Source organism: Micropterus salmoides, unplaced genomic scaffold (assembly GCF_014851395.1).
Source record: "Micropterus salmoides isolate LMB-PRFRI ecotype aquatic unplaced genomic scaffold, ASM1485139v1 Ms_hic_scaffold_9, whole genome shotgun sequence".
NCBI classification, from domain to species: domain Eukaryota; kingdom Metazoa; phylum Chordata; class Actinopteri; order Centrarchiformes; family Centrarchidae; genus Micropterus; species Micropterus salmoides.
Genome location: NW_024044681.1, coordinates 12,238,763 through 12,255,935, shown reverse-complemented (window position 1 = coordinate 12,255,935; position 17,173 = coordinate 12,238,763). Strand labels below are relative to the sequence as shown.

General features: G+C 39.8%; 1 protein-coding gene across 6 annotated transcripts in view; it reads right to left on the bottom strand.

The window, feature by feature from the left end:
• Positions 1-17,173, bottom strand: part of gria4b (glutamate receptor, ionotropic, AMPA 4b) — a 125,509-nt gene that overhangs the window by 58,352 nt on the left and 49,984 nt on the right. For all 6 annotated transcript variants that reach the window (XR_005443126.1, XM_038709304.1, XM_038709305.1 and 3 more), the window contains exon 3: positions 6,752-6,991. Coding sequence is in view for 5 of the 6 variants with exons in the window: in XM_038709304.1 (XP_038565232.1) it covers positions 6,752-6,991 (240 nt within the window). In the remaining variant the exon portion in view is untranslated. The remainder of the gene's footprint in view (positions 1-6,751; positions 6,992-17,173) is intronic.

Genomic DNA, 17,173 nt, shown 5'->3' with positions numbered 1-17,173 from the left:
TATAAATTTAAAATGTCCTATCTTTAAGCATATATCACAGCCAACAACAACAACAATGCATCAGCTAAGACTAGACTGCTTAGAAAACAACTCTGTGACCAAGAACAGTCCCCAGAGAGAATGGGACAGTGTACAGTTTGAGGATGTGAAAGCGGTCATCAATTCAAACATCTTTTTATTCAGTTTTCCCCCGTGACAACAGGATAATTTTCACGTGATCACAAGACTAAGAATGTTATTTTCCTGTGCCAACGGGATAATTTTCTCGTGATCTCGAGACTACGAATGTTATTTTCCTGTGATAACGGGATAATTGTCTCGTGATCTCGAGACTACGAATGTTACTTTCCTGTGATAATGGGATAAATTTCTTGTGATCTGGAGATATCAAAACAGTAGTTTAACTCATCCAAGTCTCATCCAGTGTCACCGCTTAGCTCGGGTGATAGAGCACAGGAATCATAGTCTTAGGGTTGCGCGTTTGTTCCTCACTGAACACTAACTGTGTTCAGTGAGGAACAATCAAAATCAGGTGCTAGAATTCCCACCAATATTTCCCACAGAAACAAATCTGCAGCTGGAGTGAGTTGTTTGTGCAGTATGTAACAATATGATCCCATCATATGCTATTGTGCCGCATGGTGTACACAGTGCATGGACAGGAAACCACAGTGGAAGCAGTCAGGGCAAGTAAAGCGTGCAAAGGGCCAACTGATTACCAGCTGATAAATGTGTAGCCCTGAGGCTGTATGTTGAGCAGCAGCCAGCCGCAATCAGCATCAGCGTCAAAGACAGAGCCACAGGCCAGTGTGCAGTCTGACGCTAACGCATGTTGTGCTGATTGGAGCAAAGCTGGACACTAGATGGAAGCAGCTGCAGCATGTGAAGAGGGGAGTGACTATGCATCTGGGTTTATGTGTGTAATTTCCACCTCTTCTTTATCTTCACCTCCCTGTTGTCCCATCTTCTACCCTCCAGTGTGATGAATACTGTCAGTGTCTGTCTACTGAGCCTCCATCCTTCAACATTGAGTCAGACATTTTCTTTTACCTCTTGCTCTCCAAAGAGTGCATAGAGAGGCTTGTGCTTTTAAAAGGAGCCATTCATCATGGCATGTACACACTGCTGCTACCAGTCCAACTGCTGGAGAAAGATCAGAAAGATCGTCTCGTTTCTTCTCCTTTCATCCTTTATTTCCTCTTTGGCTCTTCTTATAACCTCATCTCATCACTCCTCTCCTCATTTTCCATGTTCTCTTTTCTCCCATTACCTTGTGTTTTCCCTTCTCTCTTTTCATATCCTGTCTTTTCATTTCCTCTCCTTTTCCACTCTCTTCTTTCCTCTCTTCCATTTCATCTCTTCTTGCATCTTCTTTTTCTCTATTTCCTTTCCTCACGTCTCCTTTTGTCTCCTTTCATTTTCTCTCCTCTGCATTCCTTTCCTCCCTCCTTGTTTCTTTTCCTACATTTCTTTTTGTCAACTTTACTTTCCTCACCTCTTCTCTCGTCTCCTGTTCAATACATTTCCTGAATTTGTTTTGTATTTCATGTTTGTTTTATTCATCCGCTCTTCATTTTTTTCTTCCTTTCCTTTCCTCTAAAAATTTCCGGGATCCATTCTATTTTATTCTATTTGTTTAACCTTTTATATTTTTTTCTATATGAGTGTGTGTATGGGAATTCTTGGAAATCGAACAGGAACAGCACTCATTATAACCACACACACACACTCAGTGCTACAATATCCAGCCCCTTGTATCTCTGGTGCTTTGATGCAGGGAATCAGACTGGCGCTCATTGACTGAGCTCAGCCATGCGTGGGCTGATTCTACATTATAGTCAATACTGGATGAATGCCTGGCCCTGTTTGTGAAAAAAATCCTCAGGCCAAAGTGCTGCAGCCTACACCCAAAAGCCTTCTGAAAAGCAGTCGCATGCGCACAGAAAACTAATACGTACATTTACAGTCAGGCACTGCTGACGTGCGCACACACACACACACACACACACACACCATCTAACAAAGACCTCATGAAATATTTGCGGTTTTAAAATAATCAACTGTGCCTCTTCAGAAAAACAGGTTGAGTACACTCTTGCTAACACTACTGCTTCATGGATGGAGTGTGATGTACAGAAACTCAAAAAATAATCCTGTAATAACCTGGAAGATGGCGCCTGAGCTCGTACAGTAATAGTGATTCTCCATTTACACTATGCTTTTCCAGCCCCTTGCAGAAAGAACGCCTCATGATTTTTAGGATTGTGAAAAATGCTTGTGCAGAAATTTGCTTTTACGCCATGCCAGGCAGCAAAACAGGTTTCAAATGATCAGCTAAAGCTAGCGGGCAAAGTAAATGAGTAAGGGACACTAAAGGAAAAAAATCTATGTATAAGATATTGATAAAGAAGAAAGACACAATTATGGATAAAGTGGACTAATAAAACTGACCAGATAATTGCAATCAATAAATACATTTCTGTAAATATTTCAATACAACTGAAAAACATGCTTTCAAAAACACTTGAAGTACTTTGAAAGAATTACAAGATAGTCTTCATTTGGGTAAATACATCCAACAAACTGTTTACCTACTGTGGGTGGGTAGGTTTTCTTTTAACAAGCAGCATTGCTTAATACTCCACAGCTAGTTATAGTACCTATGGTGTATCATATTCTTGACTTATGATACAATGGATACAGCCAGTGTTTCCCACTGTTAGGATGACAGCAAGTTCAACAGAAGAGCAGAGCCCAAACATCAGCCATCAGTTTTTTAAAAAATTAAAATAAGTTGCCAGCTGCTGACTGATTTCAGCACCATGGACAGAGCTATCAGAAGGGCTGTCACTTTTACAAAAAAGCTCGATTGATCTGAATTCAACACACAGCCTGTTCTAAAAAAGACTACTGCGGTCACACTGGAAAACACACCATAGAAAATTATATTAAACTAGAAAAAACAAATCTGTTAACAGAAGGTTCAGTAGTTTTAATGTAAAGTTTGAATACTAAAACTGAAAATAAAGGTTTGATAAAAAAAAAAGTATTAGGCTAATAGTATTGAATTTATAAGGTAAACTAAGGTGAGGGTTTTATACTTGTGAAAACTCACCCCCACCTGAGATGAGTCTGCCTACAGGTGGGAGATCGACCATCTGGTGACCTGGTGCAGCCAGAACAGTCTGGAGCTCAACGCTCTGAAGACCTTGGAGATGGTCGTGGACTTCAGAAAGAGCACAGCCCGACCCTCCCCCATCATCCTGTGTGACTCCTCAGTCACCACTGTGGACTCCTTCCGCTTCCTGGCCACCATCATCTCCCAGGACCTCAAGTGGGAACTGAACATCACCTCCATCATCAAAAAGGCCCAGCAGAGGATGTACTTCCTGCGGCAGCTGAAGAAGTTCAGCCTGCCAAAGACAATGATGGTGCACTTCTACACAGCCATCATTGAGTCCATCCTCACCTCCTCCATCATCATCTGGTACTCTGCTGCCACTGCCAGGGACAAGGGCAGGCTGCAGCGCATCATTCACTCTGCAGAGAAGGTGATTGGCTGCAATCTTCCTTCACTTCTGGACCTGTACACCTCAAGGACTCTGAGGCGAGTAGGAAAGATTGCAGCTGACTCCTCCCACCCTGGACACAAACCGTTTCAGACTCTCCCCTCTGGCAGGAGGCTGCAGTCCATCAGGACCAAAACTCTCTTCCGTTGCGTTACTTCTGCACAGCACAGACCCAGAATAATGCTCATGTATATATCTGCAACGTTGTTCTTCTATTCCATATTTATATATTTCTACATTTATTTATGTTGACTGTATGTTTGTCTACGTGTAGCACCTCATCACCACAGCAAATTCCTCGTACACTACTTGGCAATAAAGCTCCTTCTGATTGTGATTCTTCTTCTGATTCTGAAAACAAAAACCATGTTGTAATAACAGAAAGAAAAATCACAATAATAAATCGAGCAGGATCTTGCAGTCTGAAACGCAACAGTTTTTCTCTTACAAAATGAACAGTTCACATCAATATGAGGTTTAAACTTTGTCAATAATCTTGTATGACACTTCTCTTATCTTATTCATGATCAAATATTAATGGTGTGCCCAATGGTTTGGGATTGACCTCTAATGTGGAAATAGTTATCGTTTATATCTTGGTTCATTTAAGTGCAGGGTTAAATAAAGAGAAATGGTATGCTCAAAGCAATAATGTGTATTTCAATAAAAGGACTCCATGGCTGCTGTGAGTGCAAGGACATTAGTAGAGAGTAACAAGTGTTGTAATTTTAAACTTTGTGACCTTCTGCTACTCTGCCCAGGCTATTTTATCTGTCCCGCCTATTTTATTTTATTCTCAGTGCACAAGGCAGTGTCTTTATTAAGGGAAGGGTGTGGAGAAATGGAGAAGTCTAGAATGTCATATCCAACATGCCTCCTTACATAACTTCTTAGATGTTTACCCTGTTCAGTATGGCTCACTGGTGTCCTTTATTTTGCGCTGGTCAACAATCAGCTCAGTTTACTGATAAGATAACAGGACCTGCACTCGGTCAGTCAAGGTTAGTTGCGCTTAAACATTTTAATTTAATTTTAATTATTTCAATTTTTTTTAACAGATCACTGCAGATCAAATCAGGTTTTTTCCCATCAAATAAAAGCCTCAGCTCTCAGCAACAGGAACACAGTGCAGACTGAAGACTACAGGGCAGCATGTACTGACACCCCTTTTAAAGTGTTTCTGCAGAGCACGTCAGTCATCTGTCTCCTGGAACAGATGTGCTTGTATTTCTACAAATGTATCACTCCACATCAACTCTGACAGGCCTGCATGTGTCACATGTCAGCACTGCCTGTGTTTTTTAAGTTTCAATTCTCTTGCTTCAATTTTCTAAATGTTGTGAAATAAAAATCTAGAATCGACCAGTGTCAGGGTGGCATCATGGCTGGATAGTTATTTCTCAACTATTTTCACAACATTACTGGATGCTTTGGGGTTTCTGGTGAAAACACAAATTCTCACACCAGATATGGAAGTGAACATTTTTTTCCCCCAAGCCTCGTTTTCTTGCATTCAACACCAGTGGTCATTGTTTGAATTTGACTGGTTTACCAGAAAGCACATGAAGTGTACAGTATTTTAAATAGTCATTACATTCCCTTTTAAATCAAGAGGCGAGAGACTAAAGTCTTGAAATATCACACTATAATATTATCTGTTTCTGAAGGTTCTTAGTCATCCAGGTCATAGTTATCGAAGGAAGGTTAAAATCAAGACTTGGTTGAAGATACTTGAATAGGTAGAGGTTAAATAGCTAAGTTTCTCTACCAGTCACAACTGAAGAAGTCTCTCGGTTGGGAGACAAAAAATCTATGAGCATATTCAACCAAGTCCAGTTGCCCTTGATTTTAATCTTCCTTGGATATATAATATCATCTGTATTCCTGTACACAGTAACAGACTAATGCTGATCTTGAATCAATTTTGATGCCACATTGAGCAACCTAAAAGTCATGGTCGTGTGTCTTCAGCCTGTCTGTAGGGCAGTGCAGTCTTGCAGCTAGGAACCTTTGTTGTGTTTTTGGAGAACACTTGATCAGATACAAGTAGGTTTTGTTGAGAGGAGAGGAAGCTTTTTACCCAGTCAAGCGTGTACAACCTGAGATAAGAGAAAAAGAGGCAGGGAATGAGTTGTTCTAAAGGGAGGCCATCTTGATACGGTCATCAGTGTGAAGCCCCTATAGAGCCTCAGACATTCACTGCAGTCCCCACAGCAGCAGAGGGAAAGAATGAAAACCCCTGACTACCTTCTGGAAATTTTATGAAAGCGAGATGTGGAGATGTGATCCAAGCAGTAGCCCATATCCATTCTGTCTTGTAATGGAAATGTGACACGGGGGACTGAGTAAGTACAAACCCATTGACTGTGTGAGTGTGTATGTGGTGAGAGAGTGGCGAAGATTGGATGTGTGACAGAAAAAATGAAAAGGTAAAGAAAAAATCCAAAGATAGAGAAACATAGAAAGGGTGAGAGTAAGCAACACATACGGATGAGAGAAATACATAGTCCTCATCCTCAGCTGGGGAATCGAGCCAGAAACAGATAGAGGGAGAAGTCCAACACTATCCACAACACCTCTAACAGCAGCTGCACAGTGATATTGATCACTTGGTGGCCCCAAGACATGTTGTGAACTACAAACAGCCATTATTTTAGAGACACATGCACTCACACCTTTGTGTTTGCCAAAAACAGGGCATGAGGGCAAAGAAATACAATGTACCTGCCTGCTGACAGATTTCCACCTTATTTTTAATTAAATATACTTATTTAATGAGAGCAGGTTAATGTGATGTTTAAAACCTGGGGAAATTCTGATTTCCTTTAAATTAAATTTATTACAAAAAACTAAAGATAAACCATGCACATAATCCAAGAGGTCTTCGTACCACAACAAAATCGGTAATTTGTGAGTGCCAAAAACAAATTTCATGAGCATCTTCTGATCTTCCACCTATATATGTTTAAGGTTTGGTTTACTTAAGGCAACTAACTTTTACATTTTCTCGGAAATTACGCATTTATATGCCACAATACAAAAACTCAGATTCTGGTCCTAACAACATTTTTGACCACATGTAAAGTTACTGTTCTACTTTGTAAAGTATGGTACACACATATCTCCAACTTTTACACAAGCTTCCAGAGGAAAGACAAAAGTGGTGCATCCTTATCACTCACCTCGGTCGGTGTCATACAGGAAGACAAACTTGTTCCAGTCGTAGTGGTCGAGGAGAGACAGGAGCGCCCCCCGGATGGATGGCCGGAGCTGCAGGGTGAACTGGCTCTCGCCCTCCGTGGGGAAGCTGGGCGTGATGAGGGAGATGTGCAGGGCGCTGCAGAAGGACGTCAACGTGTGGACCGAGCGCTTGTCGTACAGGCCGAAGATGGCGAAGACACCGCGGGAATACTGGGAGCAAACTGGGGAAGAAAACAACAAAAATAAATAAATAGGTAGCATACAATTGGTTTGTCAGAGCCTTTTCCATGAAAACAGCTGTCTGCTGTTGCTGAAAATGAGGCTGACAAGAGTGTTTTGTGAAGTTTGTCGGCTGGAAACCAAAGCAATGAAAAGTTGTAGAGCTGAGAGGAACTGCAGAGCTGGGTGATGTGTGTGGATACATCATTACAAATGACACAGCAGCATTTGATCAATTGTTAACATATGACAATATTAGACGAAACACATTTAAAATATATATATATATTTTCTCTTTGGTCCCTCCTATTTGAAAAATTTGGTTGTTCATAAGTTTTTGTTTTAATTATTCTCAAATCAAGAACACTTTCACAACAAGAACGTGGTCAGGCTGTGAATCAGTTTACTTATCTTTTATTATGCATATTTCCATGATAATTTCATTGTGTAGAAGCAAAACAACAACACACAAAATGAGGGCTCATCTCCAGAGAAACACATATTTTAAATTATATAAATCTTGGCACATTGCCAGGAAACTGATCCTGGCACAGACAAAGCAATGTTTTCAGCTTGCTTTGGGATATATAGAAGAAACTGGGTAGTTAACATGAGCAGTGACAGCCATCATATTTGACAAATGCACCTGAACAGATAATGAAGACAATCATCACGGTTTTGAATAACAATTGATGGCTGGGAAATGCGGTGCAAAAATCACCAAAGCAATGGATGCTTAGCACCACGACTAGAGACAAAATAACAAACCATTATCCCACTGATTACCACTTTAAATCCTTTCAAGAGAACTGCTGAATGCAGTAAACAGAGATCAAAACCAAATGCATCCGTTTCCTCTGATGCTTTCATCTCAAAAGCTGTTCTCTTCCCTCATTTAAACAGCAACAACAGTACCAACATTTCCTAGCGGCGCAGTGAATCATTCCCATCACCGTTGTGTAGATATATTCTGGAGGACATATTCCCCATTAACAAAAACACATCGCATTCATGTTGCGCTGCTTCATGACTTCAAGCTAGCACAAACTGAACTTGCATCTGTTTTTTTTTTTATTGGTCAGACTGAATCAAATGGAAAGTTTATAAATTTTCATAAAGTCTACACAAGCTGTGCTGTACACAGTGTGTCTCCTGCTTAAGGAGATCTCCTCATTATAGAAAGGTTTGGCTGTCTACAAGAGCCATACTATAATTGCTCTTTTTACACACACACACACACACACACACACACACACACACAGAACAACAACAGAAAGGGAAGATAATGAGCATCCTCTGCCAGTTTCCGGCTATGAGGAGAATCAGAGAGAGCGGTAAACTGAAGGAAGGGCTCAAGATGTTGCACTTGTTAAAGGAAAATGGGGGGTGGGGAAGCAAACAAGAGGGCTGCTTTACTGACAAACCCATTGTTTCCATGCAGAGTGCAGTACTCTACTGTAGAGATAGATAGAGAGAGAGAAAGATAGAGAGAGAGAGTCTGTGTCGTTTCTGATCTGCCTGCAGCTTCCTCCCTCAGTGAGAACAACAAGACAACAGTCAGAGAGACAGAGAGAGGAAAGCCTGCTTCTTCTGTTGTACACACAATTAACGTACATGGAGGTGCCGGGAACTACAGTGTCAGGAAAAACACGGCAGTCAAGGCTGTGCTGTAGTCAGGTTTGTTGTAATATCACAGCTCAAATTTGCTTTCCCTCATAAAAAGTCATGACTCATTTAAAGTCAGTGTTGGCTGGGGAGATGTTAATATAAATATTGTATCTTCACGTCTCCGAAGACCTGCATTTGACTTGAAAAATACCTGCGAGTAATCTCAAAAATGAACCTGTCGACATCCTTCTTTGCAAGGAAAATTCATGATAAAGTGATTTCCAAATATGCTGTTAATTTAATTCAAGTCACCCTCCACTCAAATATATCCTTTGCTAATTGTTACTTCAGTGTCTGTTTTCACATTCTTCTGCTGAAAAGGATAGTTTCTCTCTGCTCTCACTAAATCTCAGTTGAAGACATGGTGCAACTTATACAAGTGTGATTGTAGACAAACCCGAGAACAGATTTTCCAGTGAAGCAGGAGTCCCGCAGATAAGGTTTTGGAACAAAAAGCATCATATTTATTTATGTATTAAAACATGTCTAGAGGGGATCTTTAAAATTTTGCTGAAAGGGAGAAAAAATGGTCTTTGGAGATACAGCAGAAATGCCCCTTTAGCCTCTATGCCTCTGAATGTACATTTTTGATTGACAGCTAGGCCATCAAGGGCACCAAGACCTAAACATTTTGTACGAAACTAAAGAAAAGACCACAGCATATGAAATTATGGATGTTGACATTTTATATTTATGTATTTAAGCTGTTAAGTGTGCTACAGTTGGCTAGATAATTTGCAAGGTAGTTATTTGCTAAAAACTCTCCCTTTGTGGATGTTTGTTTGGTCATTCGGCTAGCTAAGGTACAACACAAGACGTGTCGACACTTGTAGATAAGGAGACATTAAAACAGTTATCATCAATACTGTATTTTTATATTAAAACTGAATCTTATGATTTCTTGTATGTGAAGGGAGTTGCTTGTAGTGACAAACTGACAGAGATATGGCTCTGTATTATGTGCCTAGCATCATAAAGCAGACAGGCAGTAAGCTGGTGAACATAGTGGAGCATTTAGCAGCTAAAGAGACAGATATTCCCCTCAGGAGTAACCAAAATAGATTTAAATCAGGTGGCCCGAAACACAACTTAATAATGAATGATAATGTTTGCTATCCGGTTCACCATTTTAACTTAAATAATGCGATAATATGTAAAAGTTGTGTTTCTGTTGCTCACCAGTTAGTGCGGGTGTAAAGACAGATTACGGATGGTTTTCAATGTCTGCTGTCTCTGCCAGCCAATGATAGTATTGCTTAATTCAAATATAATTAAAGGTAAAAATGTTAAATATAAATGACTTGATTATATGCAGACATTCTGCCTAAGTAGGCAGAGAAACAACAGTATTCGTACTGGTGTTGAACCAGCAGCGCCATGAAAAACCAAAACCAACAGTTTTCTGTGTGGGTATTGTTTTTCTCTCTGAAGAGAGCAAGTAATTTACAGAGACAATCTATATGCTAAAACAGAAAAAAAACAACTTAATTTCAGTTGGACTTAAATCTGTCAAATTATTGTAACATTTCAATGAACACAAATAACTGCTCATATTTGCACATTTGGACACATCTGCTCCCTGAGGATCACAGTGACTAACATTTACTGCAAGGGTGTGTGTGTGTGTTTGTGAGTGTCCACATTAAGGGATGAAACCTCGCAGGAGTTGTGGCAGAGAGAGTGTCCACTCAACCAAGAAAGGAGTCGAGGGGTTAGAAAATCCACACAGTCCACTGATGGCCCCTCAAGGGACGGGATGACATAAACACAGACATACACAAGAACACAAAACCACATACTTCTCTAAATCCTTATATGTCAAATTACACTCTCTTTCTAGATGCTACAGCACATTGCGATTATGCAGAAATACCTGTTTGAATATCAATACATTAATATGCATGTAAGGAAACCTGACAGTCTGAGATCAAAGCCTGACAGTCATGCTTAAACTTTGTCTCCCCCTGCTGTGTTCGTCTCTAATTACTTCCTGTTTCATACGACTAGGGTTTAACTTGTGTGCTTATTTTGTAATAAAACCAATAATACATCAGAAACAATACTAATACAACAACTACAACCCATAATAACTTACTTTACTATTGCTACCATACCTTTAAATGCTACCCATATCACATATATGGTGATTGAGATTCGAAATCAGCCTGGTAAATGTTCTCCTCCTGCCACTCTTGCATCGAGACAGCCAGATAAACCCAATAAACCAATAGTAACTGGATTTATTATGATAACACTGATAGAAATCCATCTTAAGCACACTCATATTCACATTTACAGCATAAACATGGTGGAGGACAAAGGAAAGAACGTAAGTGACAGCACTAATCAATCTACATATAAGTAAATGTTAGTTTTGCTAAATCAGTAGCAGCAACAATTACAAGGTTCTAAAAGTTTTTTGCTGTTCTCATTGTAGTAGAAACTGTAAAATCCTGTGTGGATTAGGTGTAGAAATTCTGAAGGGTACTCACCAACTTGCGGTGTTGTCTTTGCCATTTTTCTTACACTTCCTAAAGTGTTACTAAGATATTTTTATGGAGGTAAATATGTTTTCATGTACAATTCGAACACTTTCTGGGACACATCAAGTGGTGCTTTGTATATTTCCAGTTTATATTGAATAATTAAAAGACAAAAGAAGTGGAAAAAGTACTCTGATCTTTTACTTAAGTAAAAGCAGCAACTCCACAGTGTAGAAATACTGTTACATGTACCAAAAGTAAAACTACTGATTTGGTAAAAAGGCCCATTATGGAATCATATATTTTATTACTGGATTATAATTATTGATATGTTAATGGTGAAATCACATTAATGTTGCAGCGGGAAAAGGTGGAGCCTTGGAGGACCTTGTGAATTTAGCCCCCAGGAATCAGTAAAGTCTTATCTTAACCCATGATACACTGTAATTGGTTTGGTGATTATATAAGGTATTGTAAATATGAATCAGTATCTAGTAATTAAATTTAACAAATAAGTGTCGAATAAAGTATAAAGTACAATATTTCAATCTGAATTGCAGTGGAGTAGAAGTAATACTCAATAGTACCTCAATATTGTACTTAAGAACAGTACTTGTGTGTATGTGCTTATTTGCTTTCCATCACTGTTAAAAGAAAAATCTTCTAGCCACAAAAATGTTCTAAAACACCATCATCAAAAACACCAGCGTAAGGTTTGGAAATCCTGAAGCAGCTGTCTGATTGGATGTCTATCAGACGCGTCATCTTTGATCCTGGAATATCCCATAAAGTTTTTCACTATGTGATCAGTCCAACTCTGAACATAACAAAGGATTCCTTCGAGGTCACATTGAACACATTCAGGAGCTGCCAATGAGACCACTCTGCCCAGAGAAGCTCTGGCAGAGTGTACAGTACAGCACTGAGCTACAGTAGATGCCAAATGGCAGATGATGAGTGTTATCCATTTCATTAAAACAGATTGCCTCAGCAATGAAGAAGGAATCCATCAAAACCATAAACGGCTAACAGCTTGGCCTATGCCTGCTCACCCCTGAGTTTGTTCAGTATCTTTCTGTGGTGGTAAACATGAGGATCACATCAGGAGCAGTCACTGCACTCACTATGAAGTATATATTGTCTGTCAATTTGCAGAGCTTCTTCTTATGTAAGATGGGACAGAACAAAAACCAATGTCCTAATATAGAAAAGTCACGCCACTCTGCAGCCATCTTGTCACATCTAAATGAACGGGGTGAGAGCCATAACTGCACTTTCAATGGTCACCAGGACATAAAAACTGCATGTATAGAATCACCAGTAAAATCTGATAAAAAAAACACTCAAAACATTTCCCAAAATAAGGTTTAAAAAGTGTTTTCCCCACAGGTTATACTTTCACTTGCTAGAAAGCAGACAATTGGCTTTCTTGCGGAAGGGGCAGGATATGTGCATACAACCGCCATCTTTGGCATTGGAGGCTTTCCCCATAGAATTCAGAATATCAGTATTTCAGTAAGTGGCTTGTCTCTCTTAAATCATCTTTGTATGAACCTCAAAAAAGGTGACAGGATTTATCCAAAGAAGGTTAAAGTCAAGGGCAACTGGGCTTGGTTGAAGATACTAGAAGACATTTCGTCCCTCATCCGAGAGACTTCTTCAGTTCTGACTGACTGGTAGGGAAACTCAGCTATTTAACCTCTGTGGGGTCGTTTGCCAGGATTGTCGATACCGCTGGTTCATTAGTGCTCCTGGCTGTCTAAACGACCATCGTTGGCATCTTCACCTGAGGCCAAGAGGTTAAGTTTGTTAAGTTTCCTGGGAAGTGATGAAAGGACCGCATTGTAAGTGGGGGATAAGTGGTGGCGTAGACCCCCTCCTCTGTTAAGCAACAGCTTCTCGACCCGGGTGTAAATGGCTTCCTTGACACCTCTTTCAAACCATCCATCTTCTCCGTCTAAAATGTGCACCTGGTGGTCCTCAAACGAGCGTCCTCTGTCCTTCAGATGTAAGTAAACTGCAGAGTCTTGACCTGAGGAGTTGGCCCCTCTGTGTTGAGTCATGCGTTTGTGTCGTGGTTGTTTAGTCTTCCCAATATACAGGTCTGTGCATTCCTCACTGCATTGGACCGCATACACTAGATTTCTTTTCTTGTGTTTGGGTGTGCGGTCTTTGGGGTGTACCAGTATCTGTCTTAGTGTGTTTTTGGGTTTTTAAAAAAACACAGGGATGTTGTGTTTGTTGAAAATCCTCCTGAGTTTCTCTGATACTCCAGACACGTATGGAATCACAATGTTGTTGCGTTTGACCTTCTACGAGACAGGATTTACTGTTTGTCAATACTGTCAAAAGAATACTTAAATACTGGAGTCTGTAAGTTGTATGCAAGTGTGTTTGATGCAGGATCATGTTATTTGTGAAAGGGCCACTGAATATTTACTGTATGTGATTGTTGTAATCTGGCAGCTTCGGTTTTTAAAAGTGACCGCGTCTAATGAAGACTCATTCACAAACTGCTGTAAGATGTGGACTAGTTAGGTTGAGAAACAATGACAAATTCTTGCTATTGCTTTACATCAATCTTGTAAAGTAATTAAACACTTTTTGATCAATCTGACATTTTCTGACAGTGAAATTTGTGATTCAACTACCTGCAGTTTATTTTACTAATTAGAATTGCATGCCTAATTGTGTCCAGCGTAATTAGTGGTGAACGTTGTTTCTGCTGAAAGGTAAGAGGATGCATTAATGGTATGACCTACAGTGGTCCTATGGCTACATTAGACCTTCATAATTTCCTCTGAAAATTAACAGTGGGTGGCAGAAATTTAGCATTACTGAGATGCGAATGTTCATCTCAAGAGGAGAAAAGCCTAACCTGACAATGGAGGCCAGGTGAATGTCAGATACCTATTGGCAGGCTGATATAAACCCTGCTGAAACGCTGCAGTTCTGCCTTATAGGCACAGAGGTCAAAGTCAAATGTGGGTCACATGACACCCTCTGGCTAACAAAGACCTTTAGTCATACATATCGTCAAAAGAAAGGTCTGTAAAACTGTAAGTACCAATAGGAGCACTATGTTTAATTACATATATCAACATATTAATTGCAGAGCCAGAGGAAAAGCCAAATGTTTTATGGGTAAGAAATAAAAAACGATAGTAACTTTATGGGCGTATAGAATAGAATATACTTTATTGTCCCCTAGGGGAAATTTGTCATGGACTCAAAAGTGTGTAGTGCATAGTAGTAGCTGCCCTTACAGACAATAAATACACGTAAAATACAATGTCTTGGGTGAGCAGTTCACTGGAGTGATTAGGATGCCATGTTTGGATTCCTCCTCCACGTTTTAAAGCTGCATGACTCAAAATTTCTACCTGAACAACATCAAAAGGCTGAATGTAATGTAAAGATAATTTTTCATTGTGATGACTCCACAGGGAATTATCTGTTTAGTTCCCCTTGACTCACCACTTTCACCAACCTTGTTTTCAGCTTCAGCACTTGGCAGCAGACTAGGGTTACCAACTGTCCAGTATTAGCCGGGATGTCCCTTATATTAGGCCTAATTGATTTGTCCCATACATGACCTCTCTTGTCCCGTTTTTTGACTACTATGCTGATATAACCACTGACTGATTCAACTGCAACAGCAGCAGTGCTGATCACGACACTTGACAATGGTCACCAACACCTGTCATCATCCACTCACAGCCTCCCCTCACGCGCCCTTAGTATACGTTAAGTAACGCTAAATGCAGCTACTGTGGAAACACACATGGTCAAACATGGACTCAGCAACAACCGCACCGACTGTCTTGTTAAGGTAAATGGTGCATTGTTTCATGACTCGAATGTTGTGAAGAAGATGTACTTGGTAAGAACAAAAGCTGAGATGATCACAATGAATGTTTCATGACCAAAGACTATGCAGGATATCCTGAATGATATATCCCGGACTGAAGGTGAGCCTGTGTTTTACTCTGTTGCCACCGAGGCCTCAAAAAAAGAGAACCAGAAAAATGTTTCCAGTCTGCTGGAAATAAAACACATCACAATAGCTATGTTCTTTTTAATTTGTCATATGTACATGAAAGGGATAACATTTTGGAACCTACAGTGCAAGAGTCACAAGTGTTTTGACAAATAGTAAAGGTAACAGGTAGTGGTTTAATTAAAGGACTGTGTTAAAAGAACCTGCTGTGAATAAACTATTATTAAACCTACTAAATATTTAATTAAGAGATTAAATTAGAGATTAGCTATAATTATGACTGTCCCTTATTTCATAGTGACAAAGTTGGTAAGACTACAGCAGACAGACAAAGCTAGTGACTAGCTGGTGAAGAAAAGTTGAACATTTAGCAGCAAAAGAGCCAGATACTTCCCTCAGGAGTTGGTGGAGATCAAAACAGAGCTAAAAGATAGTGAATATTGGATTCATAGTCTTCAGAAGGCCAGAAACACAACTCAGAATGAATGCGGATGTTGCTCCATGTCTGCTGGAGGTTTAAATGTGTAACACATGCACAAACTCTGAGATATTAGGTGCGTTCGAGTAGGGCTGGACGATATGGCCAAAAATGTTATCACGATAAAAAGTTTAATATCTTTCGACATCGAGAAAATAAAATCTTTATGTCTTTCGAGTTTAAAGGCTAATTTTTGCTCCTGAGTGAAAGTTGAAAAAAACAGATGGTAAATTGTGGTTTAAACTTTTCTTTATAGTCAACACTTCACAAATCTGAGGCAGAACATTCAAAACAATTAAAAATAAACATCTTAATAAAAAAATTAAATCCTAATTTGTGTATGATTCAAGGGAATAAAATCAAACATTATTGAATATTTATTGAACATTTTATTGAAAATAATTATATTGTGATAATTATTGTTATTGTTTTATTGTCCAGCCCTATGTTCGAGATGACTGTGGCTGACTTTCGCCAACTTGATAGTCTAACATGAGCTGCAGGTGAGTGCAGGGGCGGGGTATAAAAATGGTGCCGTCAAGTCGGACCAAGCGGGAAGCTTCCGGTTTGAGACGTGAATCCAATGGGAAAGTCCCATAAACCTGCATTCTATTAAACGGCCAGCAGGGGGCGACTCTACTGGTTGCAAAAAGAAGTCCAGTTCCATTAGAAAAAAATGGTAAAATGAGGCCACTTCACAGCTTATTTATTAACTCAGTAAACACTTTCCTAATGAGTTTATGGTCTCAGTCGCTAGTTTCAAGTCTTTTTCAATACAAAATGATGTTCATTTAGTAAATTATGGTCCCATTTAGAGGAAAATAGACCATAAAGCAGAGAATGCTTCAGGGCGGGATCATCTGTGATTGACAGGTTGTTACCATGGCGACTTGCCAATCCGCCTAGAGTGACTCATACTCACGACACTGTGTAAATTTATACAGCTTATTACGAGTTGGCTGTTCCCTTTCTCTGGTGAGTACATTTAGTTTTAAGACTGTTGTTTGCTAGACAAAATTGTCAGCCCTGTTAAAATGACAGTTAACCTGAATTACAGACGCACCTAGCTAAGCAAGCTAGCTAGCTCCACACACTGACGTTAGCTCCAGTGTTAGCTCCAGTCACTTCAGGGCACTTCCTGGTTACAAAAACACAACATGGCGCCTGCAGCCGCCTTGCTCCCGTGAGGTTTCAATGTCATGCACGTCTTATTTTAAGTCCAGCATGCATCACGTTAAGTCAGCGCTGCGCAGCGCCGTGTGAAGTCCAATGCGCCTAATATGCCAGTGTTGTGTTTATAGTCTGTTCCACTGCCCCCAAGTGGTCAAACAAAAAAATGAATGATTGCAACTTCAGTCATAGGCTTGCATTGCTTTCAGTTTATATATTAATGACATCTATTGTTTTAATACAGTTGTAAAATGCTTTTTACACATTGATTGGTCAATTATGTGACAGATATCACCCAGTTATTGGCTGAATTCATAGGCTTAGACTTTCCTGGACTTGCAGGCTGATGTAAGTCTGGAGTGAGAGGACCTTATGGGTATTATGG